General features: G+C 54.8%; 2 protein-coding genes across 8 annotated transcripts; one reads left to right on the top strand and one right to left on the bottom strand.

Moving 5' to 3' along the window:
* The first annotated feature begins 48 nt into the window (after nt 1–48).
* LOC104643607 (RNA polymerase III subunit C) lies at nt 49–8805 on the top strand. 3 transcript variants are annotated; one of them, XM_075737487.1, is made up of 22 exons: nt 49–186; nt 762–938; nt 1372–1627; nt 1725–1910; nt 2036–2124; nt 2412–2516; nt 2705–2797; nt 2942–3022; nt 3396–3447; nt 3543–3603; nt 3678–3828; nt 3912–4013; nt 4679–4728; nt 4822–4971; nt 5068–5134; nt 6197–6319; nt 6396–6579; nt 6651–6676; nt 6804–6896; nt 7012–7110; nt 7185–7321; nt 7419–7647. In XM_075737487.1, the coding sequence occupies exons 2-22, from the start codon at nt 792–794 to the stop codon at nt 7588–7590; spliced, it is 2424 nt and encodes an 807-aa protein (XP_075593602.1). In that variant the 5' UTR covers nt 49–186; nt 762–791; the 3' UTR covers nt 7591–7647. The 3 variants fall into 3 exon arrangements, with proteins under 3 accessions (XP_075593602.1, XP_075593601.1, XP_075593604.1); XM_075737486.1 differs by lacking the exon at nt 6651–6676 and having other exon boundaries at nt 7419–8805; XM_075737489.1 differs by lacking the exons at nt 49–186; nt 762–938; nt 6651–6676 and adding an exon at nt 998–1135 and having other exon boundaries at nt 7419–8805.
* PIAS3 (protein inhibitor of activated STAT 3) lies at nt 8285–26728 on the bottom strand. Of its 5 annotated transcripts, XM_075737491.1 has the most exons (16): nt 26548–26698; nt 25038–25095; nt 22065–22527; nt 19065–19149; nt 18513–18563; nt 16316–16406; nt 14646–14780; nt 14345–14450; nt 13687–13760; nt 13013–13173; nt 12392–12528; nt 11825–11993; nt 11441–11574; nt 10290–10327; nt 10120–10218; nt 8820–9689 (listed from the first exon to the last, which is right to left on the bottom strand). In XM_075737491.1, exons 2-16 carry the CDS (start codon nt 25050–25052, stop codon nt 9420–9422), a joined length of 2028 nt encoding a protein of 675 aa, XP_075593606.1. In that variant the 5' UTR covers nt 25053–25095; nt 26548–26698; the 3' UTR covers nt 8820–9419. The 5 variants fall into 5 exon arrangements, with proteins under 5 accessions (XP_075593609.1, XP_075593608.1, XP_075593606.1 ...); XM_075737494.1 differs by lacking the exon at nt 10120–10218 and having other exon boundaries at nt 8285–9689; XM_075737490.1 differs by lacking the exon at nt 25038–25095.
* Between the last annotated feature and the right edge of the window lie 497 nt (nt 26729–27225).

Raw genomic sequence — 27225 nt, 5'->3', positions numbered from 1 at the left:
CGGGCCGAGAAGCGAAGTCGGATGGATAGAGCGTCACCTCGGCCCGACGAGAGGGAGCGGGTAGAGAATCGCCTGGCACGGTCCTCCAACGAGACGCGGAGGGGGCCGAACGCGACCGGAAGTAGAGGGCGGAGGACCGGAAGTGCCGGTTGCCATGGTGGCCGCATGGGCCTAGGCCGGGTCTGGGTGAGTGAGGGCCTGGCGGGGCCCCTCCGGCCGGGCTGCCGTCCCCGGGAGGGGACCCGGGGACCCCGACCCCTCTGATAGGACCCCAGCCCTCTGGGGGGGAGCATCCTACCTGGGAGGGGCACACAAGGGACTCCGACCCCTCTGACATGGCTGTCCCTTGGGAGGAGGACCCAGGGCCCCCTGTGACAGGGCTGCCACCCTCTGGGGGGGGGGACACGGGGACCCCCACCCCTCTGACAGGACCCCAGCCCTCGCGGGAGGCATTCCATCTGGGAGGGGCACGCAAGGGACTTTGACCCACTTGACATGGCTGTCCCTTGGGAGGGGGGACCCAGGCCCCCTCTGACAGGGCTGCCACCCCCCGGGAGGGGACACAGGGACCAGCCGTGTGCCACAGTGCGTGTCCATCCCCCTCCGTCCCTCTTGCTACAGCGCCAGGGGCTGGTTTCACTCAAGACTCGGTCTCCTACCCTACGTCCATTTTGGGACAGAGCACAGAGGGGTTTCATCGGGCCGGCAGCACCCTCCCGTCCCCCCAAAACAGCCGTAATAACGTCAGCGCTCTTCCCCAGCACCGCCGGGTGTTTTAATCTGCCGTCGAGATGACTCAGGCGGAAATAAAGCTGTGTTCCCTCCTCCTGCAAGAACATTTTGGGGAGATCGTGGAGAAGATAGGGACTTATCTTATCAGGACGGGCACCCAGCCGCTGCGGATGATCGTCAATGACACGGGGCTGTTGCTGGATCAGGTACGTCTCAAACGCATCCGCGTCGGCTCTCGCCTGGGTGTGATCGGAGGTGTTAGATAAGGCAGCCTGGACCGCTCTGATATCAGCCTGAGCTGTCCGTCACCATCGCTACTGCTCCTGAAGGAGGAACTGGTAGGAAAACCTTGAGAAGGACAAACGAGCGCTTTGCTGTTTCTAAAAAAGAAAACAAAAATCAGGTGGGTTTTCTTAAGTAGGAGAGGTGGTTCGTTATCTCACTTACAAGGTCATTTGGGAAGAGCAGAGCGTGACTCTGATGGGGATGGCGTGCAAGGGACGAGATGGCGGCACAAACGCCGGCAGCTCGGCACTGGGGAGGGGGACGGCGGTGGCTGCGCGGGGAGGAACCGCTCGGCGCCCGCCGCAAAGGGGGGTGAGTTCTGTCGCGTAACGAGCCCCGCTGCGTCTCGGGCAGGTTAAGAAAGCCCTTTGCGTCCTGATCCAACACAACCTGGTGACGTACCAGCTGCAGAAGCGAGGTTTCGTGGAGTACGAAGCCCAGTGCAAGCGGATCCTGAGGATCCTCCGCTACCCGCGTTACATCTACACCGCCAAGACCCTCTACAACGACACGGGCGAGCTCATCGTGGAGGAGCTGCTCCTCAATGGCAAAATGACGATGAGCGCGGTGGTGAGGAAGGTGGCGGACAGGCTGACCGAAACGATGGAAGGTGGGAATCTCCTCTCCTTAAAAAAAACCCCCAAAACCCAAAGGAAGAACTCGGGGCCGGCAGAGCTTGACGCCGCCGTCTCTCTCCTCTGGCCTAGACGGGAAGACGATGGATTACGCCGACGTCTCCAACACGTTTGTGCGCCTGGCGGACACGCACTTTGTGCAGAGGTGCCCGCTGGTCCCCGAAACCCCCGAGAGCCCCGATGCGCCTCCTCCCCCTGCGCCCACCTTGGTGATTAACGAGAAGGACATGTACGTCGTGCCCAGGCTGAACCTCGTAGGTGAGAAGCCCCTCGGGGTAACGCTGGGTGCTGCCGTAGTGGGGTGTTTGGGGAGCGCTCGGCCCCACGCTGTTCACCCGAGAGCCTGTGTTTAAAAACAAACGCCAGTTTATTTCGTTTGACAGGGAAAGGGAAGCGCAGACGATCGTGCGACGAGGAAGACAACGGTGAACACAAGGCTAAAAAGCAGAAGCAAGATGGAGAAAGCTCGGAGGTACTGGGGACGCTGAAGCGATCTCGTCCTTGGCTCTCTGGGGACGTAAATTGGAGCCGGGGCAGCAACGCAGCGGCGGGTGGAGGCGGCTGCCTGTCTCCTGCGTGTAGCCTTTGCTGGGGATGCGCCTCTGCCTTCCTCCTCCTCCTCCTCCTCCTCCTCTGAGCTTACAGGCTGGAGGGATCCAGCGTCTTCCCAAAGCCGTTCTCCCGGGGAAACCAAACGAGCATTTTTTGGCTCCTCTCCCTCAGTTTTTGTGGCTTTTCTCTCTCTCTGTTCCCCCGCAGCCTCCACTCGACGACGGCATTTACTGGCAAGTCAACATCGACCGGTTCCACCAGCATTTTCGAGACCAGGGGATCGTCAGTGCCGTGGCCAACCGCATGGATCAGGTTCGCGGAAGCGTTCAGAACCTCCCGCAGCCGCAGGAAGACCTTGACGATCGTGGTCATGGCTGGCGAGGCTTTAAACCCCGCTGCGGGGCAGGCAGGGCTGGCCCACGTTCCGTCGCCGCTGCGGGAAGAGCTCGGGATAGAGATTCTCCCCCACTAAAGGTCGTTTCCTTCTTCCCAAAAACCAGACCAGCAGCGAAATAGTACGGACCATGCTGCGGATGAGCGAAGTCACCACGTCCTCCAGCGCGCTGTACACCCAGCCGCTCTCTTCCAACGAGGTCGGTTCCTCGTAGAGGGGGTAGCCGGGGCCTTTCGCCTCTCGCACGGCTCCGGCACCGGGTTTGGATCGAGCAGGAAGAGTCTGTAAAGCACCTATAGATTTACCCCCGCTTACATTCTACCTATTTTTTTTCCTCCGGTAGATATTCAGGTCTCTTCCGGCCGGATACAACATTGTGAAGCAAGTTTTGGACCAGTACCTCACCCTGTTAGCAGACGACCCGGTAAGAACTGGGGGATTCTCTTTACTGCCCGAATGCGAGAATTCGGTTGGGGAAAGAAGTTTAAATGCCACCAGATGAGCCCCTGCGCCCTGCCTGTGCCCTGCCTGCGCCCTGCCTGCGCCCCTCGCTGCCTCCCGCCAGCCACGCGCCGGGGAGATCTCACACCCAGGGAAAAGCGGTTTTCGACTGATGTTTAAAAGATACCAAAAGTGTTAAAAAAATATGGGTGATGTTCTTAGGCTGCTAAGATCAGATAGATTTTTTTTTCCCCATAAAATCTATGTAGTACTTTTTACAGTCAAGATTTTATGACAACCAGGATTTTTATTACTTTGGGACGTACGGAATTAATTTCTTTTTCCTTTCCTCGTAGCTCGAGTTTGTGGGTAAATCCGGGGACAGCGGCGGGGGCATGTACACTGTCAGTATCCTTTGTGGTCACCTACCTGCCCCGGCGTTTCCCGGTCCGTAAAGCCATTCCCGAGCGCTGGCGTGATCCCTTGACCTTGGCCTCGTACAGATCTTCACAAGGCCCTGGCGTCTCTGGCCACAGCCACCCTGGAATCCATCGTGGAGGAGAGGTAAAGCGACGCTGTAAAGACTTCTCGACCCTTTCTCCTTTCCATCCCTTGATTTATTCTCCTCTCCCGCTCAGATTTGGTTCCCGCTGTGCCAGGATATTCCGTTTGCTCCTGCGGAAGAAACACCTGGAGCAGAAGCAGGTGGAGGATTTTGCCATGATCCCGGCCAAGGAGGCCAAGGACATGCTCTACAAAATGCTGTCGGAGAATTTCGTGTCGCTGCAGGTGAGCGTGCCCACCCGCTCCGTCCCCGACCCCGCCTAGCTCACGGCGGTGAAGTCCTCCCCCCTTCTCTCACCCACCGGTAGGAGATTCCCAAGACTCCGGACCACGCGCCGTCCCGCACCTTCTACCTCTACACGGTGAACGTCCCGTCCTCCGCGCGGATGCTGCTGCACCGATGCTACAAGGTGCGTCCCAGCCAGCGCCGTGGGCGCTCCCGGAGACCCGCTGCTGGCTCCGTAGGATCCCCCTGTCCCCGAAAGCCACCGTCACCAGTCCGAGCCCTGTCAGGTCCCCACCTGGTGTCCACCCACACCGAGAGTCCCAAGCAGGGGGAGGGGGGAAATCCCGGCCCTTCAAGTGTGCTCCTGCACCAGGCCGTGCAGTCCAGAGGCCCTCCTCCACCGCCACCATCCATGGTTCTCCTTCTCCACCACCACCACGGGTGGTTCTCCACCACCACGACTCATGGTTCTCCTCCACCACCACCGCGAATGGTTCTCCTCCACCATATGAGGTTCTCCACCACCACCATGCATGGTTCTCCTTCTCCACCACCACATGAGGTTCTCCACCACCACCGCACATGGTTCTCCACCACCACATGAGGTTCTCCTTCTCCACCACCACATGAGGTTCTCCTTCTCCACCACCACATGAGGTTCTCCACAACCGTGCAGGGTCCACCACCACCACACGTGGTCCCCCTCGGCCCCACAGCCACCTCCTCCCTCCCGGAGCCTCTCCTGGGTGGTGCCACCGGGGGTGACAGCAGCAGCGTCCCCGTTCCACCAGCCCTTTCGGGCAGTTCCCCCCGTGCCGCCTCCTGCCCGTTTCTCTTTCCTCTTCCCAGAGCGTGGCCAACCTGATGGAACGGCGTCAGTACGAGACCAAGGAGAACAAGTGAGCGCCGGGGCTGGGGCACCACGAAGGGGCGGTGGATTTGGGGCGGGGGGGAGCCGAAATCACCGTTTCCTTGTCCCCGTCCCCCCCCAGACGTCTGCTGGAGAAGTCGCAGCGGGTGGAAGCCATCTTGGCGTCCATGCAGGCCACCGGCGCCGAGGACACGCAGCTGCAGGAGATCGAGGAGATGATCACGGCCCCCGAGCGCCAGCAGCTGGAGACCCTCAAACGCAACGTCAACAAGTGAGCGCCGGCGCCTGGCGGGGGGGGGACGGACACAGGCAGAGCGGGTGGGGGGACGCCGCCATCGACCTCCCCAACGCTCCGTCTGCCCCCCAGGATCGACGCCAGCGAGAACCAGGTGGACGAGACCATCTTTGTGCTGGAGTCCTTCATCGAGAGCACCGTGAGGAGACCCTGAGGGGGAGACACCGAGGGGGGGAGACCCTGGGCGGGGGGGGGGAACGGGACACGACACACGCGGCGATGTGACGCGTCCGCCCGCGCCGCTGAGGAAAATAAAACCAAAAAAATAAACGCGCCAGGTGCTGCCCGGGTGTCCTGGGGGGACGGGGGAACCGGGCACGGCGGGGACACCGGTGTCCTGCTCCGCTCCGGAGCGCGGGGGGTGCCCGGGGGGTGCCCGGGGGGTGCCCGGCGTTTGGCGGCACCGTGTGTGCCCCCCCCCCCGCCCGGGGCTGGCGCGGGCCCAAGGGGGCGCCGGTAGGGGGCGCGCTCGCCGCCTCCCCGAGGCCACGCCCCTCCGGGACAGGCCACGCCCCCCGGAGGCCACGCCCCCCCGGGAAGGTTCCGCGCCCGCAGCGCCCATGGCGGGTCCGGTGCGCGTGCTGGTGCACGTGCGGCGGGGAGGGGCGGGGCGACCCGCGCGGTTCGGGCAGGTACCGGGGGGGGGGGGGTGGGGGGTGGGGGGTGTGTGTGTGTGGGTGTGTGTGTGTCGGGGGGGGGGTGTGTGTGTGTGTCGGTGTGTGTGTGTGTCGGGGTGTGTGTGTCGGTGTGTGTGTGTGTGTCGGGGTGTGTGTGTGTGTGTGTGTGTGTGTCGGTGTGTGCGGGGGCGGGGGGTGTGCAAGGGGTGTGCACAGGACACTGAGCGTCTGCACGCATGCGCGAGGGTTGCACAAGTGGGTGTGCGCAAAGCGGGGAGGTGTGAGAGAGGGCGGGCACCTGCGTGGGGCGGGGTGGGGGTGCGGGAGGGTGTGCACACACCTGGGTGTGCAAGGGTGGGGGGGGGTGTGTGAGGGTGTGCACACACCTGGGTGTGCAAGGGGGGGGGGGGTGTGTGTCTGTGCATGAAGGTGTGCACACACCTGGGTGTGCAGGGGATTGTGTGAGGGTGTGCACACACCCGGATGTGCGGGGGTTGTGTGTGGGTGTGCACGCACACGGGTGTGCAAGGGGGTGTGTGCGCCCCCCATGGCAGTGGCCCCGCCACCCCCGTCCGTCCCCGCAGAGCGTCACCGGCACGTTCTGCCCGGCGCACGAGGACGCGGCCGTGGTGAGCTGCGGCCTGGAGCGCGGCCGGTTCCTGCTCTCGGACGAGGCCTTCCCCGGCTCCACCGCCGCCCTCCTCAAGGTGGGTGGGTGGGTGCAGGGGGCACCCCTGGGTGCCCGGCCCCGCCGCCCCGCCCCTCACGGCCCCTTTCCCGCAGCGACCCTCCTTCTGCCCCGCCAAGCGCCTGGAGGAGCAGCCGCCCGTCGCCCTCCCGGCCGAGCTGCGGGATCGGGGGGTGGCCGCGGGGGTGGCCGTGCTGCTCCAGGCCAGCACCGGCCGCATCCTGCTCACCCGCCGCGCCAGCACCCTCAGCATCTTCCCCAACGTCTGGGTGCCGCCCGGTGAGTGCGGCCGGGGGGATACGGGGTGCTGAGAACGTTGGGGTGTCCCTAACCCGCTTGTCCACCCACAGGTGGGCACGTGGAGCCGGATGAAGAGGTGAGGGGACACCCTGGGGACCCCGCAGGGGGCGTGTGAGTTTGGGGGGGTGCTGGTGCACCCTGACACACACACACACACACACACACACACACACACACACACCCCCCCTTCTCCTCGGCCGCAGCTGCTGGACGTGGGGCTGCGGGAGCTGGAGGAGGAGACGGGGCTGCGCCTGGCAGCGGAGACCTTCTCCTGGAGGATGCTCGGCCTCTGGGAGGTAACGTCCTGCTGGGCTGGGGGGGGGCTCAGCACCGCCACCCCCTCCCCAATGAAGCTGAGCACCCCGGGGTGGGGGGGTGGTCCCAGGGTCCCTTTCCCGTGTCCCCTCGCAGTCCATCTACCCGCCCATGCTGAGCCGGGGGCTGCCGCGCCGTCACCACATCGTCGCCTACCTGCTGGTCGTCTCCGCCGAGTCCCACGAGCGGCTGGAGGTGAGCGCGTGACCGGGGACGTCCCTGGGGTGAGGGGGGGCGATGCCTCACCTGAGCGCTGCCTCGGGGTTCAGGCCAGGATGCGTCCCAGCGAGAGCGAGGTGAGCGCCTACGCCTGGCTGGAGCCCCCCGTCCTGGAGGCCATCGCAGCCACGGAGGATGGAGCGGAGAGTTTGGGAAACGTTCCCGGCGTGCTGCCGGCCACCGTCGGGTGAGGACGCACCCGCACCCCTGGGGACACCAGGGCAGCCGGAAAGGGGGTGCAGAGCCCCAGGACCCTCAGTCCCTCATCACCTTCCCTCTCTCAGCATCACAGAGCTGAGCAACGGCTCCTCCAGCAGCACCCAGCTCCCCACCGCGACCTTCCTGAACACGGCTCCGGCCGAAGGGGAGGACGTGGAACGGGTCAGCACCGGCACCAAATTCGCCCTTCGGCTCTGGCTGGAGTCCCTCGGGGAGCGGGGACGAGCGCAGCCCTAGGACGGCATCACGCCGCGCCTGCAGCCGCCGGGGAAGGGAATAAAGTTCCTGCCCAGGGGGAGCAGAGTCCATGCTGGAGCGGGACGGGGGTCGGGGGAAGGCAGAGGGGAGCGGGACGGGGGTCTGCCACAGGAAGGGCGAGGAGAAGAGGGCAGGGGACACGGCTCGGGGGGGTGGCAGGGGCAGCGGCCTTCAGCCCAGCAAGACCGGGGCCCCCCGGGCTCTGCCCATCACAAACGGCTCCGAGGGGCCGAGGTCGAGCAGCTCGGTCTGGAGCAGGGTGCGTGTAACCGCGCCGGGTTTGTGAAAGACGCGTCGGTGCCCCGGCAGTACCTGGAGCGGAGCCGCGGTGCTTGTCGGGGGGACCGGGGTCCCTCGCTGGGCACGTCGCGCTGCTCGGGGGACGCTCGGCTGCAGGGAAGGCAGAGCGGAGTTAGGGAACGCGGCCGAGCTGATGAGGGTGATCACGCGGAGAACAGGGTGATCCCCTCCAGCGGGGATTTCAGAAATCCAGGGGTTCAGAAACGCCACGAACCCGTTCAGAGGCATTTTGGGGCACGCCAGGGCCACCATCCCCACACTCTCTTGCCCCCCAACTCTCTGCAGCAGAGCAGGAGCAGCAGCGGTTCGACTCCGGCTCAACAAGAGCAGCTCCGCGTGCCCGGTCACCACACGAATCGGCAGATCCTCAGCATTTAACACTTTTTTTTATTGCATTGAAATATTTACCGCGCTTACGATACAAGAAATAAGAAATCGTCCAAGCAGAATACTGTGCGCTGCTCCCCCCCATCCCAAACGTTGCTTTGAAGTTGAGGGAAGAAGGAGCAGTTAAAAAAGGTGCTAAAAAAAAGAAAATAATAATAATTGCTACGTGTGGTACCTCTCCGCGCTGCAGCCTGGCCGCGAGCCGCTCCAGCCCTCGCTGCGGGACGTGGGAGATGAGCTGGGCCGCAGGGAGCGAAGCCTGTTGGGACGCTCGCAAAGCGGCGGGTACATCGCCACAGAGGTTCCAAATTAAAGTATACATTTAAATACATAAATAATTTGTGCAATGGGCGATGCGTCGTTCCCCAGAGACGACGCAACCTTCATTTAGTCCTTGCGTAGAGAGAAACAGGGAAGTCTTTGGAGTTTTATATGTACAAAAGCTGCAACTGAAAATATAGATCATCTATTCTCTGTACAGGTCCGCACTGGAAATATTTAAAAGGAGGAAAACAAATCTACATTAATAATTTTTTTTTAAAAAATACATCATAATTACAACCGAGAGCGCACTGTCACTAGAGGGACAAGTAGGAGGCAACAGCGTGGTCGGGGCACCCGGGTCCCTCACTGCACCCCATCCTCCTCCAAGGCAGCCTCTGCTCCCCCCCACCGCCTTCTGCCGTGAAAAACGAGGAATAATTTCCAGTCAGGACTGGGGGGCCGCCCCGGCCAGCCCCAGCCTCGCTCGCGGGGCCCGTGCGGGCTCTTTGATAGCCGTAGCCGAATCCTATGTAATACAAACGGTTTTAAAATACTTCTTTAAAGCCGGGGGGGGGGGGGTTTGGTTCATCAACCCCCCAGCCCACATCCCAACGCGCCGAAGAACACGGATGCAGCCGTGGGACGCGTCCTTCCTAACGGAGGTGGAGCGGAAACCACCGGCGCGAGGCCCGGGGGCACTGGCTGTGTGTGGGGGGGAGATTCCCTCCATCGAGAGGGGAGGGACACAACCCAACGGCTCTTGGTCAGGTCCTTCCAGCCCCGGGCAGGGACGCCGATCCGAAGGCAGTTACCGGGAATCTGCCCCGGGAGAGGGAATGACGGCCATCGGCACGGGTTTAGTCCAGGGAAATGATGTCCGGCCTGCAGCCCGGGAGCGCCGCAGTGGTACTCATCGTCCCGTTGTGCCCACGGCTCTCCCGCAGAGCGCTGGTGGAGACGATGCTGCTGATGCGGCCGCCGGCCTGGCCGCCGGCGCTGTGAGATCCCGCCATCACGGGGACCAGGGGGTTCATGTTTATGAAGGGGCTGGACGTGCCTCTGTACTGGAAGAAATGGTTGAGCGTATCCTGCTCATCCAGTGAGGTGATCACAGAAGGGCTGTAATGCTGCCGAGCGAAGGGAAAACCCCGGTCAGCTCCCGCTATCCCCAAAATCCCGGCCCCCAGCCCCACGCACCCACAGAGAGGACAAGTCTCTCGGGAACACGGAGGAGCGGTCGCACAGGGATCGTGCCAAGCTCCCCAGAGAAACCGAGACCCCAAACCAGAGTTTACCAAGACCCCAAACCATTAAGACTCGCTGCCTCCTGTCAGCGCAACCCAGGACAAGCGCGGGCTTCAGGGGTGAGAACGGCAGAGAAGAGCCACGCAGCAGCGGTGAGAAATAAAGCCCAGCTCAGAGGAAGGTGACAGAGCCTACAGTAATCACCCTGAAAAGCCACACGCGTGCAGGGATCCCTGCCCTCTGCTCGGCCGCACAACGCCGACAGGATAAATCAATTCTCAGCGACCGTCGCCAAATCCCTCCGCTTTCTACAGTGTCAGGCGCTGCCCACAGAACCGTCCGACAACAGTTCTCACAGAGGAAGAGGAGGGTTGGCTGAGTGAAGAGGGATGTATTTGCCAGTCTGTAGATCTGGCAAGGAGAAAAGAAAAACAAAAAGGAGAAAAAAAAACCCCCAACCCAGAAACCCCAGCCCAACTTACCTGATTTTCACTTTGAAGAAAGGAAAACAAATCCAGACCTAGAAAAATAAAAAGGGGAAAAATAAATCTCTCAATGGTAAATAAACTTCTGGCAGGAAGGGGAGCCCAGTCGCGCTCGTGGAGAGACAGAAACAGACGGGTTGAGACTGCTGCCGAGCGCACGATACCACGGTACTGTCAGCTCCAACTCCGGCTACAATCCCTCTGCCACTCATCGCGCAGCCTCGGCGGTGGAACAGCACAGGGCAAATTAAACCTCACTTCTCTGGAGCTGCCGTGGGGGCTGGCACCCAAACCAGGTTCCAGCCAAGCTCAGCAAACCGCGAAGGGCTGGGTCGGCACAGCCCCGACTGGGCTGGCGACACCGCGACACTTCGAACCGCTCGGCAAAAGCTGCTCAAACGAACTCCATCAGACGGCAACCGCGCAGGCATCAAATCAGGCACGAGGAGGGACGTGCAGACTGCACGCAGGACCGAGGGATTATTCTCAGGTCTCTACCGCTGACCTGAGCTGGACTCCAGCCCGTCGCTTCATCTCTCTGCGGAGCAGCATCCCTACCCGTAAAACCAGGCTTTAAATGCCCGCCTTCCCGGGGACAATCCAGGCCTAACTCACTCCTGCACACACCCGGGGATCCCCAGACCGGCCGGTTCCTGGGAATGGTTTATTATTTACTACTCGGGACAGGAGCCTCTCTTTCCTTCTGCTGGCTTAGGACACAACCCATCTCACACCCTGCCAGCCAGGAACAAGAAGAACCCACTAAAAGAAGCCACGGCCTCATTTCCTCGGCGGCCCTGGGACACACTGAGCGCTGCCAGCCAAAACCCAGGGTGTTCCTAACGGATTTCAAGCAATTCTGTCCGCCAAGATCCCCTCGAGAAATCTCTCCGGAGTCGTGCCCCAGGAGGAAGAGGTGGTCTAGTTTCCTTCTTCCCTCTTCTGTGTTGGGCCGGTGAACTTGTCACTCAAAAAAATGCTCGCTCTGTCCCACAGTAGCTGCCGGGCCAAGACAGACGACGCGTGTGAGTGACCCGAAGGCGTCCACAGCTCAGCGGAAGAGAAGGCCGACAGAGCCGGCTCTTAGTCTGGTAAACTGGTACGATCGCGCCTATCTGGTAACCGCTGCCAGAGGTCTTTGGTGTTACCTTGAAGCTCGGAGGGCATCTGGTAGGAAGGATGGTAGTCAGGAATGGGGAGGTTGGGGAGATAGTCGCTGCCGAGAGCTGCCATGGGAGGACTTCGAAGCACAGATGACGGCTGGTGATCGATACTCAATACCCTGAAACAGAATACAGACCCGAGGGACCTTAACAACAGCAAAACAGCATGCTGAGGGCAAAAAAACCACCTCTCACCCTGATGCTACCACACCTACGGCAAAAGCAAGCCCTCCCTCCTCCCGTCACCTTGCCCAGGGACAGAGCAGACTCAGATCTGGTTATTCAGGGAAGGAACCGAGCAGAGAGCAAGAAGGAAAAGAAGCCAAAGCCCAGCAAAGCGGGGAGGGTCGGGTTCCTGCGCTGCCTTACCCCTTGGGCCCGGCTGTCGGAAGAGCCACGCTGGAGACGGGGCACTGCTTCTTGGCAGGCGGCTCCTCCTCGTCCGATGAGCTGTCCAGAGTGAGATCGATAACCTCCACTTTTTTTTTACCCTCCGAAGCGTTCTTGCCCTCGGAGCTCACGGTGTAAAGGGAGCTGGCTGCGGAGGAAAATCAGCGATCAGCTTCAACTGCTGAAATGGAGACGAGCGAAACACCACCGCCTCTGCAAGTGCTGCAACCCCGTGACGTACTCGGGGCTTCCAAACAGCTCGTAGCAAATCCACGCCCCATCCCAGAACAGAAGCGTCACCCCCACACTAACGGTCAGGTCTCCGTAGCCCACCTGGAATTAATGCTGCAATTTCAAGAGGAACCTGCATTTTTCTTGCTTTTTCTAGCACTTACTCCACAGTGGCGTGTAAGTGCCTGTCATGCTCCTGGTATTCTAAATACTGGCTCCCAGATGGGATCCGAAACACTCCAGATGTTGCTTTGTAGATGTAAATGTTGCTTTGGCCAAAAAAAAAAAAAAAAGTGGTGACCATAGGTCCCCTACCTTCGATCCCACTGAACGCAGACGTCTGGCACACCTCCTGGTTCTCCTTCTTTGGCTTCATGGGACACCAGGAGCCATCCTCCATGAACTGTATCTCATCACAGTCCGTACAGGAGTTCAGGATTTCCATGAACAACCTGCCGGGTGAGAGCGCAAGCTGGGGAGAGCAAACACTCCAAGGACTCGCGCATAAACACAGGGACGCGCATAAACACAGGGACGGCAGAAGCGACACAGGGCCGACGGTGCTCAGGAGATGGGTTAAAGGGGGTACAAAGAATTTCTGTTCTAAAAATCTGTGCCAATATCACCTGCAAGTTTAGTTTTATGACGAGCTGTTCAACGTACATAGGAGGGCTCTGTTCAAACCCGGTAAAGCAGGTTCCCCCATGACTGCCTCTGCAGAGACTGCCAGCGAGGAAGCCAAGATTTTGACAAAGGCTTCTTGTTGTTCGGGAGAAATCTCTCCGGATTGGCATCAAAGCAGTTTAGGGAATGAAAAAATCAATTTTAAGTTGTTTGAGGCTGTAAGTTGTCTATATATACTAGCATTAGAGGATAAGCCTTAAAAGAAAAACATTATCCGGGCTAAAGACTAGGTAAGAAGCCTGTTCAGCTCACCCGTCGATTATCAGGTTGTCGTATGGGGCTTTCTTATCACACACAGGACAGGTCCAGGTGGGTTTCTTCTCGTTCATTTGAAGATAGAGCGCTGCATCGAAGCACTGGAGGTGGGTGCACGTGATGGCTCGGCAGGGCACAATCAGCCTCATCTTACCCAGCTAGGGGACAAGAAAGAAGAAATGAAGTTGGTTTTGTACAAACCGCCTCTCCGGCGCCACATCAAGTCAGCGGTGTTATCCCCTGTTTATTCCCTCTTCTCCCCTGCCCAACGCTCTAGCGTGTTTAGCAAGGCGAATGTTAAACTAAATGTCAATGAAGAATTAATGTGTGAGAGAAAACAAGCTTTCCTGAGGGTATTTTTGCCTTTTCTTTAAGTTTTTTAAGCTCACTTCCACCTCAAACACATGCTAATAGCAAAGGTGAAAGACAACAATCAGGTCAGAAGACAGTTCAGGCCAACGATCTCGGCAATTTTTTTATTTTTTTTTAGGCACAAAATAAAGCGATTCTGCTTTTATTTAAGGAATCAAAGCTGGTTTTTCAACAAAAGCAGGGCTGCAGCAGCACTAGCTCTCCTCTCACTCCAAAGCATTCGTACAGCAGTAAGGTAAAGCGGGAAGCTGTTCGCAAAGGCCTGTCTGAGAAAAAGGAACAAAAACGTAGAAACCTACTGGACACATCAGGGAAACTCGTAAGCTCGTTGTAGCTATCTCACTGTCAGGATCAGCTGTTAGTTTTTCTTTGACTGAAAGAAGAGGAGGGGAAAAAAGGTCTCCTGTCAACATCCTCCTTCTTTTACATGCATAAATAGGTACAGACACGATTTATAATTTGCAGCGTGACACTTATCCAAATTACAGGCAGGTAACGCTTACGACAGCGGACATCGTTACTATTATGTTAACAGCTCTAGCAAGAGTCTCCTTGGCTCGATGCAGCACAAGGAGACAGTCCCGACCTTAAAGATTCTACTGTAAAATGACAGCGCAGGGAAACAGCGTTCAATTGGAGCAGGAAGCAGTGCCGGCTCCGCTCCCGCTGCCGCTCACGGGACAAATGTTTTGGAAGTATCACGCCAGAGATGGGCGGCGATCAGAAGAAAAGTTCGATTTAGAGCTTTGTTGAATGGCGTCACCAAGAAATACTCCGTAATCTTCACAATCCTTACCTTCCCATCAACGGGACGCAGCGGGAGCGCGCGGGTTTGCGAGAAGGGACGCACACAAAGACCCGCGCTGCCCTCGCTCGCTAATTCAGACCTGCTCCCTCTTTCCAGGCTCGGCACCAGATCAGATCAAGCACGGTTCCACCTTCACCGGTGGTACTTACTCAGAGCTCGCGAATGGTCTGGATTTCGGATGCCCTTGGCTCTCAGCTTCTGCAGCAGCGTTACTGATGTCAGCTGCTTCACCAGGTACACCGACAGAGAGTAGTTCTGTTGAAAAGAAGTTGAAACTGCTCAGACGTAGAAAAACCCACCGGAAAGGAGAGGGACTTCTGGATCCACATCGCTTGATGCTACTGCCACAACGACCTCGATTCTGCCTCGCAGATGCGAGGCTGCAACAAAAAAAAAAAAATGGTAGTAAAGGAACAGCAGCAAATGCGAAAGGGCTTTCGCCTCGCTCACCCTGCCAAACTCCGAGGACCAGTTCACTACAATCGTGTTGGGGACAGTTGCCGAAAGTCGCGCCAAGGGAGTGATGTTGACGGGGCGGCTGGGTCGTTTCGGCTCTGCGCCGTTTTTTGTGGGCGGGAGATAACCCTGCAAAGAAAGAAAGATTACCTGATATACCATAAATTCTCTCCGAGGTGTAAGGCCACACACAAGAATCTACAAGCCCGATTTCTTCATGTACCTCAAGGCATTTCACGTCACCCCACAGCTCGTAGGAGAATTTCTCTACAAATCTCAAAGCAGTACATTATTATTCCTCAGCGTCAAGAAATGGAGAATAAAGGTTCCCTCCAATATCCTTTACGCTGACGAGCGCACTGGAATCCCATCATAAGCTGAACCTCTCCACAAAGACGGAGCTGCCAGTCTGGGATGTGCTGTGCACAAACGGCGTTGAATTAAAAACCAAATCCTACCCGCGTCAACGAGGCTGGGAAGCTAAAAAAATGACATCCCATGACAAATCTCACATCAATCTCATTTTCCCTTCATTATATCCACATTCCAACTTGATTAGAAAGCCATCCCATTCTTTAGCCCAAGACTGCCTTTTCTGTAATTCAGAGAGATTTACACCAGCGTGCTGGTTTTTTGTCATCGCCGTCAGTCAGACCGGGCAGCTCGAGACTGATTCAGCAGCCAACCGTCACTTTAAGCAGAATTAAACAAAAAAACAACAAAAAAAAGCGTCCCCGTTGAGCTGCCGTGCCGCAGGAACAGCTTTGCAGCTGCAGATGACTCACCCAAATGAACGCAAGAAACCTTCTCTGAGAGCAGAAGCTGGGGGGGGACCCTTTAGCCATCTTGTATCTCACATGCGCTTCCCTATTCCCACCCCACGAGGCCGGAAACGACTTCTTTCTCTTTTTCTTTTTTTTTTTTTTTTAAGTGGCTTACTAATTGTCCCGGCCAAAAGCAGACAAAACATTTGAGGTAAAAAAAAAATTAAAATAAATGCAAATCTCTAAAAATATTACGGGAGTGGCTGAGAGGATCAGGTTGTTCTGCAGGTTGGGTTGCCAAAGGTGCCAGCTGTAATGGAGCGGAGCCAGCGTGGGACAGCTGACAGGGAACTGGCCTAAGACCGTCAAACCTCTTTTCCTAGGTGTGACACAGAATCGTGTCCCTTTTGGACTGTACACTGGAGCAGAATATAATATTTCTGATTATATTTTTAGGTATTACACAGGGCAAAAGACCCCAGCCCTGAGTGGAGCATCCAGGTCTTCCTGCGATGCGATAAACTAAAGGCGGTGTTGTTATTCCATTAATCTCAGATTTTACTCTGCATTTTTATTATCAAGTTTCTTCTCAAAAGAGGCATGCCAAAGAAAAAAAAAGAAAAAGAGAGGGAATCTGCTGCTTTAAAAAAAAAACCACTAAACCCAGGCCCAAACTTGGCACATCCTTCTAGTTCCAGACCACACTCCTTGAATCAAAGAGCAGTTTTCATCACCAATCCGCAGCCCTGTAATGCAAAATCAGTTTTACACTAACCACACCATTTCTTCAAGTCAATCTTTAATCTCCGGATAATACATTCCCACTGCACTCACTGGGAGCTGCAGCTGCGTAAAAGGGCAGACTTTACAACATATTAAGAAGAAATAAGATTTACTCACAGGCAGGGGACAGAGTTTTCCATTGACCTTGACAAATAAATTAGGAGGGAAGTAATCTTCTTGGGGACAGCTGGTTTCACACAAGCAAAACCTAAGAAAGCAGGAGGGAGAAACTGGCAAGTGAGTGGTGACACTCGCAAAAAATGGCAACCAAACTTCCCTGTAAAAAGGGAAAAAACATTTTCTGAGCAGAACAGATCAACAGCTGGAAACCACATAAGCAGCTCAACAGCCCTACACGTGTGTCAAAGCCTACATGCGGCAAAAACAGTAAGACAGAAAAACGCCAGCGACTTAAAACAACGCGCACGCTGTGAAGCACACGGGGAAGGGCTGGTTTTATTCAGCCCAGATGACGATTTTGGCTATCCGGAATCGTGGTTTCAAAGGCAAACCGTATTTCTTTGGCCTAAGGGTGTGTTCACGTGCAACTTCACCTATAGATTCTGCAGCACTTCCAGACGAAAGGAACTACATTTCCCAACATGAGCACCTGGTGTCCCGCTGTCGGCTGGGATAGAGTTAATTAATTCTTCCTGCTTGGACTCTCTCAAAGCTCATCCACCACCGCTCGACATCCTACCGTTGCCTTCCTCATCATAAAGATGTCAGCGCCAGCAACCCAGAACGGGCTGTGATTCAAACCCTAATCCCATTTCATCAGACGGCCGCGCGCTCTATTTTTTCCTCAAAGGAGGGTGCTCCGCCAGAGACGACTCCCCACGCCGAAACCACAGTCCCGCCGCGTAGCCGTGAGTCAGACGGTGACCTTGGCCGGCTTTTTCTGGGCTGCCGGATCAAGCCCTGGCACATCAAGATGATGCCGGGCCACACCGCCAATGTTCTCGAAAAATAAATCTGATCTTATTGTTTTTTAAGCGCTCTCTGCTCTCCAAATAAAACAAAGAATAAAATTGAGAGTTAATCTTTTCCCTGCTTGGGAACACGAGAATACCACATACACTGAAGCATGTCAGCAAGAGAGAAGAAATGGTTCCACCATCGTTTTTAAGTCCTAAAGTTTGCTGAACAAGGGTTTACTTCTCCCCAGGAGGCTCCAGAAGGAAAATACTGCTGGACTATTTGGTAAACTCTGTTTCATCGCCAACATCCGAAACGTATAGACTGAAATCGGTCCTTCCAAAACACACGCGGTGTTGTTTTGCACTAGAGAAGAGGCATTTCCAAGCGTCCACCCCCCGATGCATTTCAGGGAACGGGGCACCCATGTGCTTCGCTCCACCAGCTCCGTGCGCAAGAGTGGAACAGATGGACACAGCAGGAAAACAGCGACGTAAAGCCCCAAATCAGAGAGGCAGCATCACCGAATCATAATTAGTACAGAGCGCCCTCCTGAAAACCAACAGGCTCTCTTTTGAATTAAATCAAAGTCTTGACTTTCAAACAGCCGCTTTCCTTCAGGCTTCCAGATATCACATCTAAAGCCCTATGTTCCTCATTGCTTTTTCCCCTGAGAGTACAGTACTGATTCTCTTTCTCTTTGCCAAGTTCAAACCCCCAATAAGAAAATTTAACATTTTTTTAACCCTGCCAAGGGTTGAATGTTGGGCAAGAGCCTCTTCAGTTCCTGTTCAGGGCCGCAGGACAGCATGGGCAGGCACTTAAACAATCCCCCCGGCACTGACGGCAAGAACCAGAGGGTAATTCCTGAAGCACTTTCAAGTATTTTTCTACTCACACTCTCCAACATGTCTGGCATTTTCATGAGTAATAATGTGGATATCAAAAAACCTTACAATTTTAAGGTAAGGTAGTTTTTGCCTCTTACTCCGCCTTTTGCAATGGATCTGCAAAAAGGCAAATAATTAAAACGGAGCAGGGAAAGAAGTGAGTTCTAGATAAGCGTGCAAAACTCGTGCAAAATTGAGAAAACTCATGTGCAAGGCCATGTTGCCCGTGCCAGCCAAGTGCCACCGAGACACAACTCACTCAGACTCGCCGAGTTCAGAAAGACCCTCGTGGGTTGGTGTTGCACAACGCGGTTTATCAGAGGCTCCCTCCCGTATAGAAACCCGGCATTCAGAACGCAGCAGCAAACATTTTAAACTCCCTCTGAGTAAATCGACACACAATTTCAAACCAAATCAAGGGCTAAAAGCGTGATCGAGCAAAATCAAGGACAAAGGAACACGAGCTCAGGGAACAGGACTTAATGGGTTCATTAAAAAGACCTTACCTTAATTGCACCTGTATAGTGTAATCACATTTGGCACCTGGTAAGATATCTCTGCAACAGAAACGGTGTTAAGACTGTCAGCGGCGCTTAACAGAGAATTACAACTGCAACAGTGTAATGTTTTAGTAAATTATATTGATATCGATACGTGTTAAGTGTATTTTGCATAAAACCAGTGTAGCTGAATTGTAAAAACAGGTAATACCTGCCTGAACTAGGAGGCAAAATTCCCAAACAAGGACAGAAAGCAAAAGCCCATCGGACAGGAGAGAGAATGGTTGGAAAAGGAGAAAAATCAACCTCAAAATTTCTTCCTACTGCTGAGTTTTAAGAGTATAATGCCAACCCCTGGCTTGCCAATGCAAACACGTGATCGTAGTCCTAAATTTTGGGATGAACTAGCATGTTTTTATCCAAATCCCTGTATTTTCTTTCTTCCATACAATAATTCCACTCTCTCCCATTCTTCCTCCCAACTCCGCTCTCCATTCTGCCACGGAAGAACCTGCAGCCACGGCAGGGAAGCCACACGCACGACACCATTTCGCTTACCGGGAGGTGAGGATCTGTTGAACTTGCTGGGGGGTTAAAGCAAAGGTGAAGTGAGCTTCCTCAAACCGCTGACTGTTCATTGAGGCTGAAGAGGAGAATTTAAGACAAATTAAATCATCGTTAAGTCACTGTTATACCTGCAGGCGCCAAGCACTAAAAGCAGAAGGCAATCCCTCGTCAAAATTAACCGCAGTTCCCATGCAGGGGCCCTCCAAGACGGTGTAACCAAGCTTCAGGTCTGTCTTCAAGGTAGACAATCAGCTGCCAGCATTTTACTTAGAAGGAAAACTCAGGCCTGGAATGTAAGGTGGCTTGCACAGACAGAAAAAGGTGAGGAAATCGGGAAAACCCGCCCGCTCGCTCTCCTGGGTCTGCAACAGCCTCCCAAGTCCATGACGAGCCGCACGGCGCTGCCCAAGGGAATGCCAGAGGTCAGTCATTGCCTTAGAAATTATAATAATTCCTGTGGTTACGGAATAAGTACAGTTGCCGAACAATACGCAGGCATTGCCATTTTCTCCTCAGGCACACGGACAGAGCCACGGCCTATTTAGAGAAAACTAGCCATGCCCTTGATTATAAACAAACACGCAGAGAAACCCACCTAAGGGGAGAATCGAGAGTTTTGCAGGAGGGTTAGCTACGAGCACAGTGAAAACGTTTGGTGCGAGATACACGTAAAAAGAAAACAGTACTTCCCCCCTCTCTTAACCAAGTTACCAGTTCTTTTGCGCCTGAGCTTCTCCCTCAGCAAAACTGGCAGGTGTCTGCCTCCCTCACAACAACCCTGAGTTATTTTATTAATATTCGCACAGTATCGGTATCCTAGAATAAAGATCACTGATGTTGTAAGTCAATGTAATTTGCAAAGAGCTGATTTGGCCTCTTCTGCCCTCGTTTTTACACCCGTCGGGAGAGGTCCTGAGCAACAGCGGCTCCCGGCGAGAGAAAACGCAGCCGAGGACATTATGGCAGTGGCACACGTTAGCGTAAATCTCACGGTTTTGATCCTTTATTTATTTGGTAACACTCGTTACGAGCCAGTCACAGCGCAAGCATGCGAGGCGACTAGAGATGCGCAGAGGAGAAGGTTAGCTCCTGGCCTCCCCCCGCCCCCCCCCAAAAAAAAAAAATAATTCGAGCACAGATTCCTCAGTGGGGCGAGGGGGTTTTGCTTCTCCAGTCTCCTGCAGCTCAGGAATTCGAGGCATGCGAGGCCCTGAGTTTCCTGGCAGATGACCTGCCAGAGCTTCCCCAAACTGGAGAAATTCAGAGGAATTTTGACCATCTTAGGACTTTCTGTCCGAGCCTTGCGCTCCTCGATGACAAAATCCTGCTCCAAACAGAGCTGGGGTAAAGCCGCCCGGTGTCAAAGCAGTTCTAACCAATATCTGCAACTTCCTCTGTCCTCCACTGCCCCCATTTATAATCAATAACCAACTTCCACCTCACAACCAATTTACAACCAGTGTTACTGCGCCGTTGGCGGCCTTCATCCAACCCAGAGAGGAACACCGACGTCTCCAAAATTCACTGTAACGCAGCTAGAGGTTTGGGATAGGATAGGGAGTGGGAAAACCAAAGCCTGGATCTTCCTCACATGCAGCAAACGGAGCGTGGATGGACCAGGAGGCTTTATCATTAACCCCCCCATCACTCTCTTCACCCACTGCTACCCTCTTCATCCCCGTTTTCATTATTTCTTACGACTTACCACTTATTTCTGGCATTTTTCTGACACTGCGACCTCCCTATATGGATAGGTATAACAAATTGCCCCACGTAACTAAAATAAAAGAATGGGAAGGGGACGTTCGCACAGCTAAAGGGAGGAGAAAGATGCAAACCACCAGAAGCCAAAAATAAAAGAAAAAGCCTGTAATCCCCTGGGAATCGCAGGAAAAACTCTTTCAAGTTCAAGCACCAACACGTAAGTAAAGGAGTTTTATCAGGGTTTCTTTTGCAAGGCGAGTATCCCATTTCAGGGAAGAGGCTTAACCACCAGTTGTCGGAGAGATTGAACAAAGCCAAACCAAAGAAAAGGCAATTTTTAGCAAAACAGTAACAAAACCAAACCCTCCAGAAAAGCTCATGGGTTTTGGTTGGAGTACAGACACGCTTAGCTCCGCTTTAGCAACATTACTATGTTTATATGAAAGAAAAACAACCCCACATCCAAGCAAAAACCAGTTAAAAGGCCTAGGATGGGTGGATCTAGTCTGAAGAGGCCAGAAGGGCTCAACTTAAAGTAAAAATACAACTTATAACTTATTCTAAAGACCAGAACAATCCTCCCTTCTTGGACTCAAAGCACCGCAAGTGCACCAACGCTTCCAAACCCACCAGCAATTACCGGGCTCACTCTGTAGGGTATTTTTAAAGATTACAGCAAACACACAACTTTTCTGGAATGAGACAAAAACCCCCAGCATTTTCTTTTCCCTGTCGTACAAACGGGGAAGCATCGGCATCCTTGTCGAGAAATAAGTGGCTTTGCCCTTTTGCACTACCCCATCTCTGCTCTTATTTAAGATCCCCGTTTGCTTCCTGCCCAACGTCAAGTTTTCTCATCGACACAGAGCTGACCTCGTGTCTACAACCTTCAAGCCGGATGGCAATGCATAAAACCATTCATTCATTTTATGTGTTGGAAGATTTAGGGCTACATTTTTGTTAATAATTAAGACTCAAAGGTGGCAGAGGATTTTGCTGTAACATCAAGTGTTTGTAAAAATAACAAACCCACTTTTCATAATTAACTCTCCTGTCATTCACTAATTTGTTGGGAAGCCCATGCCAACTGAACCGGGTTTTTATTCGCTCAGGATTAGGACCCACACGCTGACGTACCAGCTTCACAATTCAGAACATCATCCTCCCTCTATCAGGTGAAAACAGTAAATAATCCAAAACTTACACACACTTAGAAAAGGTGTCAGCTGGGAGAGAAATACCCTTTTTCACGCAAATAAATTTGTAACGAGACTGTTTTGAACGTACCTAACGTGGTGGGTTTTATCAACTCATCGTAAACGTCGTAGAAGGGCAACCTCTTCATCTTGACATCCGGATGGACGGGATGGATGGGCGGCGATAGGTGCTGAACGTCTGCCTCATGTTTGGGTCCCAGCGCGGGTACCGGAGGCAGCAGAGCCGCCGGCACGGCGGCGGCGGAGCTGTGGTCATAGGGCAGGTGACACACCGTGCCCTGCGTCAGCGCGGTGGCCGAGGGCAGCTGCCCTGCCTGAACGTGGAGCATCGATAAGTCCGAAGGGGTTAAGATCTTTCTCGGGAACCTCCGGCGGTAAAGTTCTTTAATTTTCATCTGGACGGCCGGGCTGCAGCCAGATTTCAGCAGCTGTAACGCCTTTGTGAGAAGTTCGTGCTTCCTTCCACTTTTGTTCCTTCCAGCAAAGCCCAAGAGAACTTGTAATTCCGATACCCTAAAGCTCATCACCATATGCTGCAAGAAAACAAAACAATCACCGTTACAATCGCTCTGCGAGCAGATGCAATCCAAAAAACAAGCCATGGGTTCACTAAGGAAGATGGTGGAGGCCTTAAAAGAGACACTGTCGCGTTTGAAGTTCCCCTGTCCTCGTCCTCAATAACTCGCCAGTAGCAGAACCGTAAATATTTAGATTTGTTTTTACTTTCAGATACTTTGGTCAGATCTGGAAATGCAAAAAAGTTGCATTTGCTTCCCAATTCGATGGACGTCCAAGCAGTTTCTGATACTCAAACGATGGTTAAATCACTTTCCTGTCGAATAAAAACTGACAATTTCTTGTAGGGTCAACCTCGCGTTTAAACTACAGCTTTTTGTACCCCTCTGGGTTTAAAGCTCTCACTTTTGAGAGAATTGTTCTCAAATGAGTTACAACTCCGTGTGGTTTAAGTCCATGATTTCGGTTCCACGGAGGGGCTTCATCTGGCTGCAGCAGAGCACTGGGGGGGTAGAGGGGAAAGGTTGGCTTCTACAAGTTAAAAAATGGCAAAAATCTGCAGTTCCTTCGATAAAAGAAACGCAAAATAAAAGCTGAAGCCTCATCAGTTTGTCAGGAGGGGTATTTTTGTGCCCGGACTGATTCTCAAACCCAACAGAGCTTCCTTCCTTCCTGACAGAAACACCTCGACTTTACACACCAAGTTTTCTACAGTCACTTCTAAATACCAAATTAATTAAACACCTCCATAATCTACAGGTCAAGCTTATTAGGTAGTTAATTGATTCTGGTCTATGCACCAAGAGGTTTTAAGGCAGTTTAATTCGCTGTATCGGGATTGTGTTACCCACGCAGCATCTCAGGAGGACAACGTGACAGATGTTCCGCTTCCCCGTGGGGAAAATACAAAAAAAAAAAAAAAAAAAAAAAAAGGAAGTATTTGGTAAAGCTATCAAAGCCAGCTCCGTCATTACAGCAAGGCCTGGTGAGGTTTCGTGTAGAAAAAACCCTGTAGGTCGCACAGGATTTGCCTATTACCTTTGCTGGGTGATAAATTCAAGAGAAGAATGATGAACTTTATATTTTTTTTTTTCCCCCCTTTTTGGAGCTGGGAGGATTTGTTAGAAGTGGGAAAGCTCCGTCACTGAAGAGGAAAAAGCTCGACTTGGGGTCTCTAAACTTTGACAGTGCCTGTTTTAAACACCTCTTGGGAAAGATACATTAAGGATTCACATTTATCAAATATTCATCCCTCCCCTCTTGCGACAATCGTTCTAAAGGAACCGACCTCTTCCCACATCCATTATTCCCACAAAATCCTCCGGACAGAGTCCTTCAACTGGCAGGAGATCAGTGTAGCATGGCTCACCAGCACGAGATTCACATTTATCATTAAAAAAACACTCGCATTCGTGACCTAGGATGGCTGTGTCACCACCGCTGCGGCAGCTGTGGACTCTTATCTACCCCCGAAGCTTCTCCGATTACTGCTCAAGGTATCGGAGCAGCGGAAAAAAAATTCTCTTTATTGCCCTAAGAGATGGCAATCGAGAGATCTCAGAGGCTTGGGTAGCGGCTGGATCCGCAGCAGACTCGATTCCCATCGTGCCGCTGTTGAACAAGGCACGTCTGCAAACCTCTTCTCTTTCCAGGGGAGTCACCGTTCGGTCTTTTAAATAAAGGAAAGCGTCTTAAGCCAACCATGGGCTTTATAAGGAGAAATCATTTCATTTTTAACTGGCCCGTCTTGCTTTTTGCAATGAGACACAGATGGTAAAAAGCTTAAACAAACTCCTGGCGAGGAAACCAGAAAGGGGGTTAGGGGAGATGGACGAGGGAAAGGGAGAAGAGATTCAAAAATAAACTGAAAAAGCTTCAAATAATGCCAAGCTCCACCAAAAAGAGCTGGCGCCTGGGGGGCCGAACCCCAGAGATGTAAACCTGCACGCTGAGCTACACCTAGTCTTAAACTGCAATTCCTCCACAGGGATTTATCCGCAGAGGGAGTGGAGCAGAAAACATTACAGACGCTTCACCCTGCGTCGTGCTTGGCTTTACCACCTGCTAAACTACGTCCCCAAATCGCAGGATTACGGACGTGGTTGCCAGAGCTCGACTTCTGCGCCGTCCCAAGTCACCTCATTACAATTATCAGATCCAATTTCCCCACTGATATTGTTAACGTTTTGCCACTTGATAGGGCTCCCGTTGTAGTCAGGCTTGAGTTTTAGGGGAGGGAGAACGATCGTATCATAAAGCTGTATCAAAATTTGGACAGGGCACTGCTGGAAAGATTACGGACAGGTATCACTCCAGAGAATTATGTTCTTGCTGCAGCTGTCTGCCAAAAAGGTGCCAGTTCCCAAAGGCTTACTGTTCCCAGCATGGGGAAGGGGGCAGGACTCCTAGGCCACTTCAGCCAGCTAAGACCTATATTCCAGCCTGGGGGCGGGGGGGGGGGGAAATATTAAACCGCCAACAAGGAGAAAAAAATAGAAAAATAAAAATCAGCTTTGGAATTAGTTACCAGGGGCAATTTCATATTCCACAGTCTGGTGGGCAAAGGTGGTGACACACTCTGACTCCTAAAAAAACGAGAAAAAGAGAGTGGGGGGAGATGAAACCCCATCCAGCTGTGAGTGCTGGTGCAGCACTACCATGTTACACGCTCTCTGCTCCCTCCTCCCGTACTGCACCCCAAACCTGCCTCCACGTCGTCCCCTCTCCTGCCTGCGGTTATATTCTGCTCCCCTGCCTACCCCCAGCATCCTTCGAGGCTCTGAACCGCTCCAGCTCTCGGCTCTCCCTTCCTTGGGGGTTTCTACCTCTCTTCTCCACAGCTCTGCATCTCCGAAGCCCCCCGAGCTCTTTCGGCCCCCTCCTCTTGCGGACAAGCCCACCACAGTCGACAGCTTCGCCCAACGCTCAGGGTGCAATGGTCCAGACCCCAGCACCCCCCCTACGGCCCCTTTGCCCCGGTGGTCCCTGCTCCTTCCCCCCATAGCTCTGCCCCCGAGGCAGGACCCCACGGCTCACCTCAGCCCCCCCCGCACCCCGAGCCCAGCATCCCCATCCCTCCCCACACCAGCTGCCCCACAGCCCCATGCCTCGCTCCCCCCCTGCCGCGTCCCACCCCGGCACTGCCCTAACCCCTCGCTCTGCCACCCCACAGCCCCCTGCTCCTGCCCCACACGTCTTCCCCCGCCTGTCTCCCAAACATCCCCAGCCCCACACACCTCCTCGGGCCCACCGCAGAGTCCCCCAGCCCCACACATCCCCTCGCTCCCCCGTACCCCTTCAGCCCCAGGCTGCCTGATCCCCAGACACCCCCTCAGCCCCACAGATCCCCTCAACAACCCCTACTAGTCCCCCATCCCCACAGACCCCCTTCAGCCCCACACTGTCTGACCCCACAGACCCCCTCAGCCCCACAAATCCCCTCAACAACCCCTACTAGTCCCCCATCCCCAGAGACCCCTCAGCCCCACACTGTCTGACCCCACAGACCCCCTCTGCCCCACACTGTCTGACCCCACAGACCCCCTCAGCCCCACACTGTCTGACCCCACAGACCCCTCAGCCCCACAGTCTGACCCCACAGACCCCCTCTGCCCCACACTGTCTGACCCCACAGACCCCTCAGCCCCACAGTCTGACCCCACAGACCCCCTCAGCCCCACAAATCCCCTCAACAACTCCTACTAGTCCCCCATCCCCACAGACCCCCTCAGCCTCACACTACCACACCCCCACACACCCCTCAGCCCCACAGACCCCCTCAACCCCACACACCCTCTCAACAACCCTCACACATCCCCTCAGCCCCACACTGCCTGTCTCCCTCCCCACAGACCCCTCAGCCCCACACTGCCGGTCCCCAGCCCCCTCAGTGCTCGACTGCCCTCAGCCCCCCCCCCTCCCCGCACCCCTCAGCTCCCCCCAACACCCCTCAGCTCCCCCCAGCACCCCTCAGCTCCCCCCAGCACCCCTCAGCCCCGCACAGCCGCTCCCCCCGGCTCCCGCCCGCCCCGCCGCACCTTCAGCTCCGCCGCCTCCGCCATCTTGGGACATGGCAGCCGCCGCGCAGGGACCGAGGCAAACTCCGCGCCCCGCCGCTGCCGCACGGCGCAGGGGACGGGAAACGGGGGCGGGGGCAGGGAACGTCGCGCAACTCCAGGACGCCGCGCAGCCGCGCCCGTTCCCTTCGCCACGCCCACTTCACCTAGCCACGCCCCCCGGGCGGGAGGGGAGGGGAGGGGCTGCGCCCGCGTGGTGTGGGGAGCGTGACGTACGGGGAGCGTGACGTATGGGGAGTGTGATGTATAGGGAGCGTGACGTATGGGGAGCGTGATGTATGGGGAGTGTGACGTATGGGGAGTGTGACGTATAGGGAGTGTGACGTACAGGGAGCGTGATGTATAGGGAGCGTGATGTATGGGGCGTGTGATGTATGGGGCGTGTGATGTATGGGGAGTGTAATGTATGGGGAGTATGATGTATAGGGAGCGTGATGTATGGGGAGTGTGATGTATAGGGAGCGTGATGTATGGGGCGTGTGATGTATGGGGCGTGTGATGTATAGCGAGTGTAATGTATGGGGAGTATGACGTATAGGGCGTGTGATGTATAGGGCGTGTGATGTATAGGGCGTGTGATGTATAGGGAGCGTGATGTATGGGGCGTGTGATGTATGGGGCGTGTGATGTATAGGGAGT

Source organism: Balearica regulorum, chromosome 28, assembly GCF_011004875.1.
Source record: "Balearica regulorum gibbericeps isolate bBalReg1 chromosome 28, bBalReg1.pri, whole genome shotgun sequence".
NCBI lineage: Eukaryota > Metazoa > Chordata > Aves > Gruiformes > Gruidae > Balearica > Balearica regulorum.
Note: the sequence above shows the minus strand (reverse complement) of the source record. Positions and strands in the feature narration are given on the sequence as shown.

Excerpts from the sequence above, each read along its gene's own strand:
- LOC104643607 (XM_075737486.1), top strand. The coding sequence starts at position 792 with ATGACTCAGGCGGAAATAAAGCTGTGTTCCCTCCTCCTGCAAGAACAT. Across the intron at positions 1,911-2,035 it reads GCCCAGGCTGAACCTCGTAG|GGAAAGGGAAGCGCAGACGA; the intron begins GTGAGAAGCCCC and ends TTCGTTTGACAG. Across the intron at positions 6,897-7,011 it reads GGATGCTCGGCCTCTGGGAG|TCCATCTACCCGCCCATGCT; the intron begins GTAACGTCCTGC and ends GTCCCCTCGCAG.
- PIAS3 (XM_075737490.1), bottom strand. The coding sequence starts at position 26,571 with ATGGCGGAGGCGGCGGAGCTGAAG. Across the intron at positions 13,761-14,344 it reads AGACCATTCGCGAGCTCTGA|TCAAAGAAAAACTAACAGCT; the intron begins GTAAGTACCACC and ends CTCTTCTTTCAG. Across the intron at positions 13,174-13,686 it reads GAGTTTCCCTGATGTGTCCA|CTGGGTAAGATGAGGCTGAT; the intron begins GTAGGTTTCTAC and ends CTTGTCCCCTAG.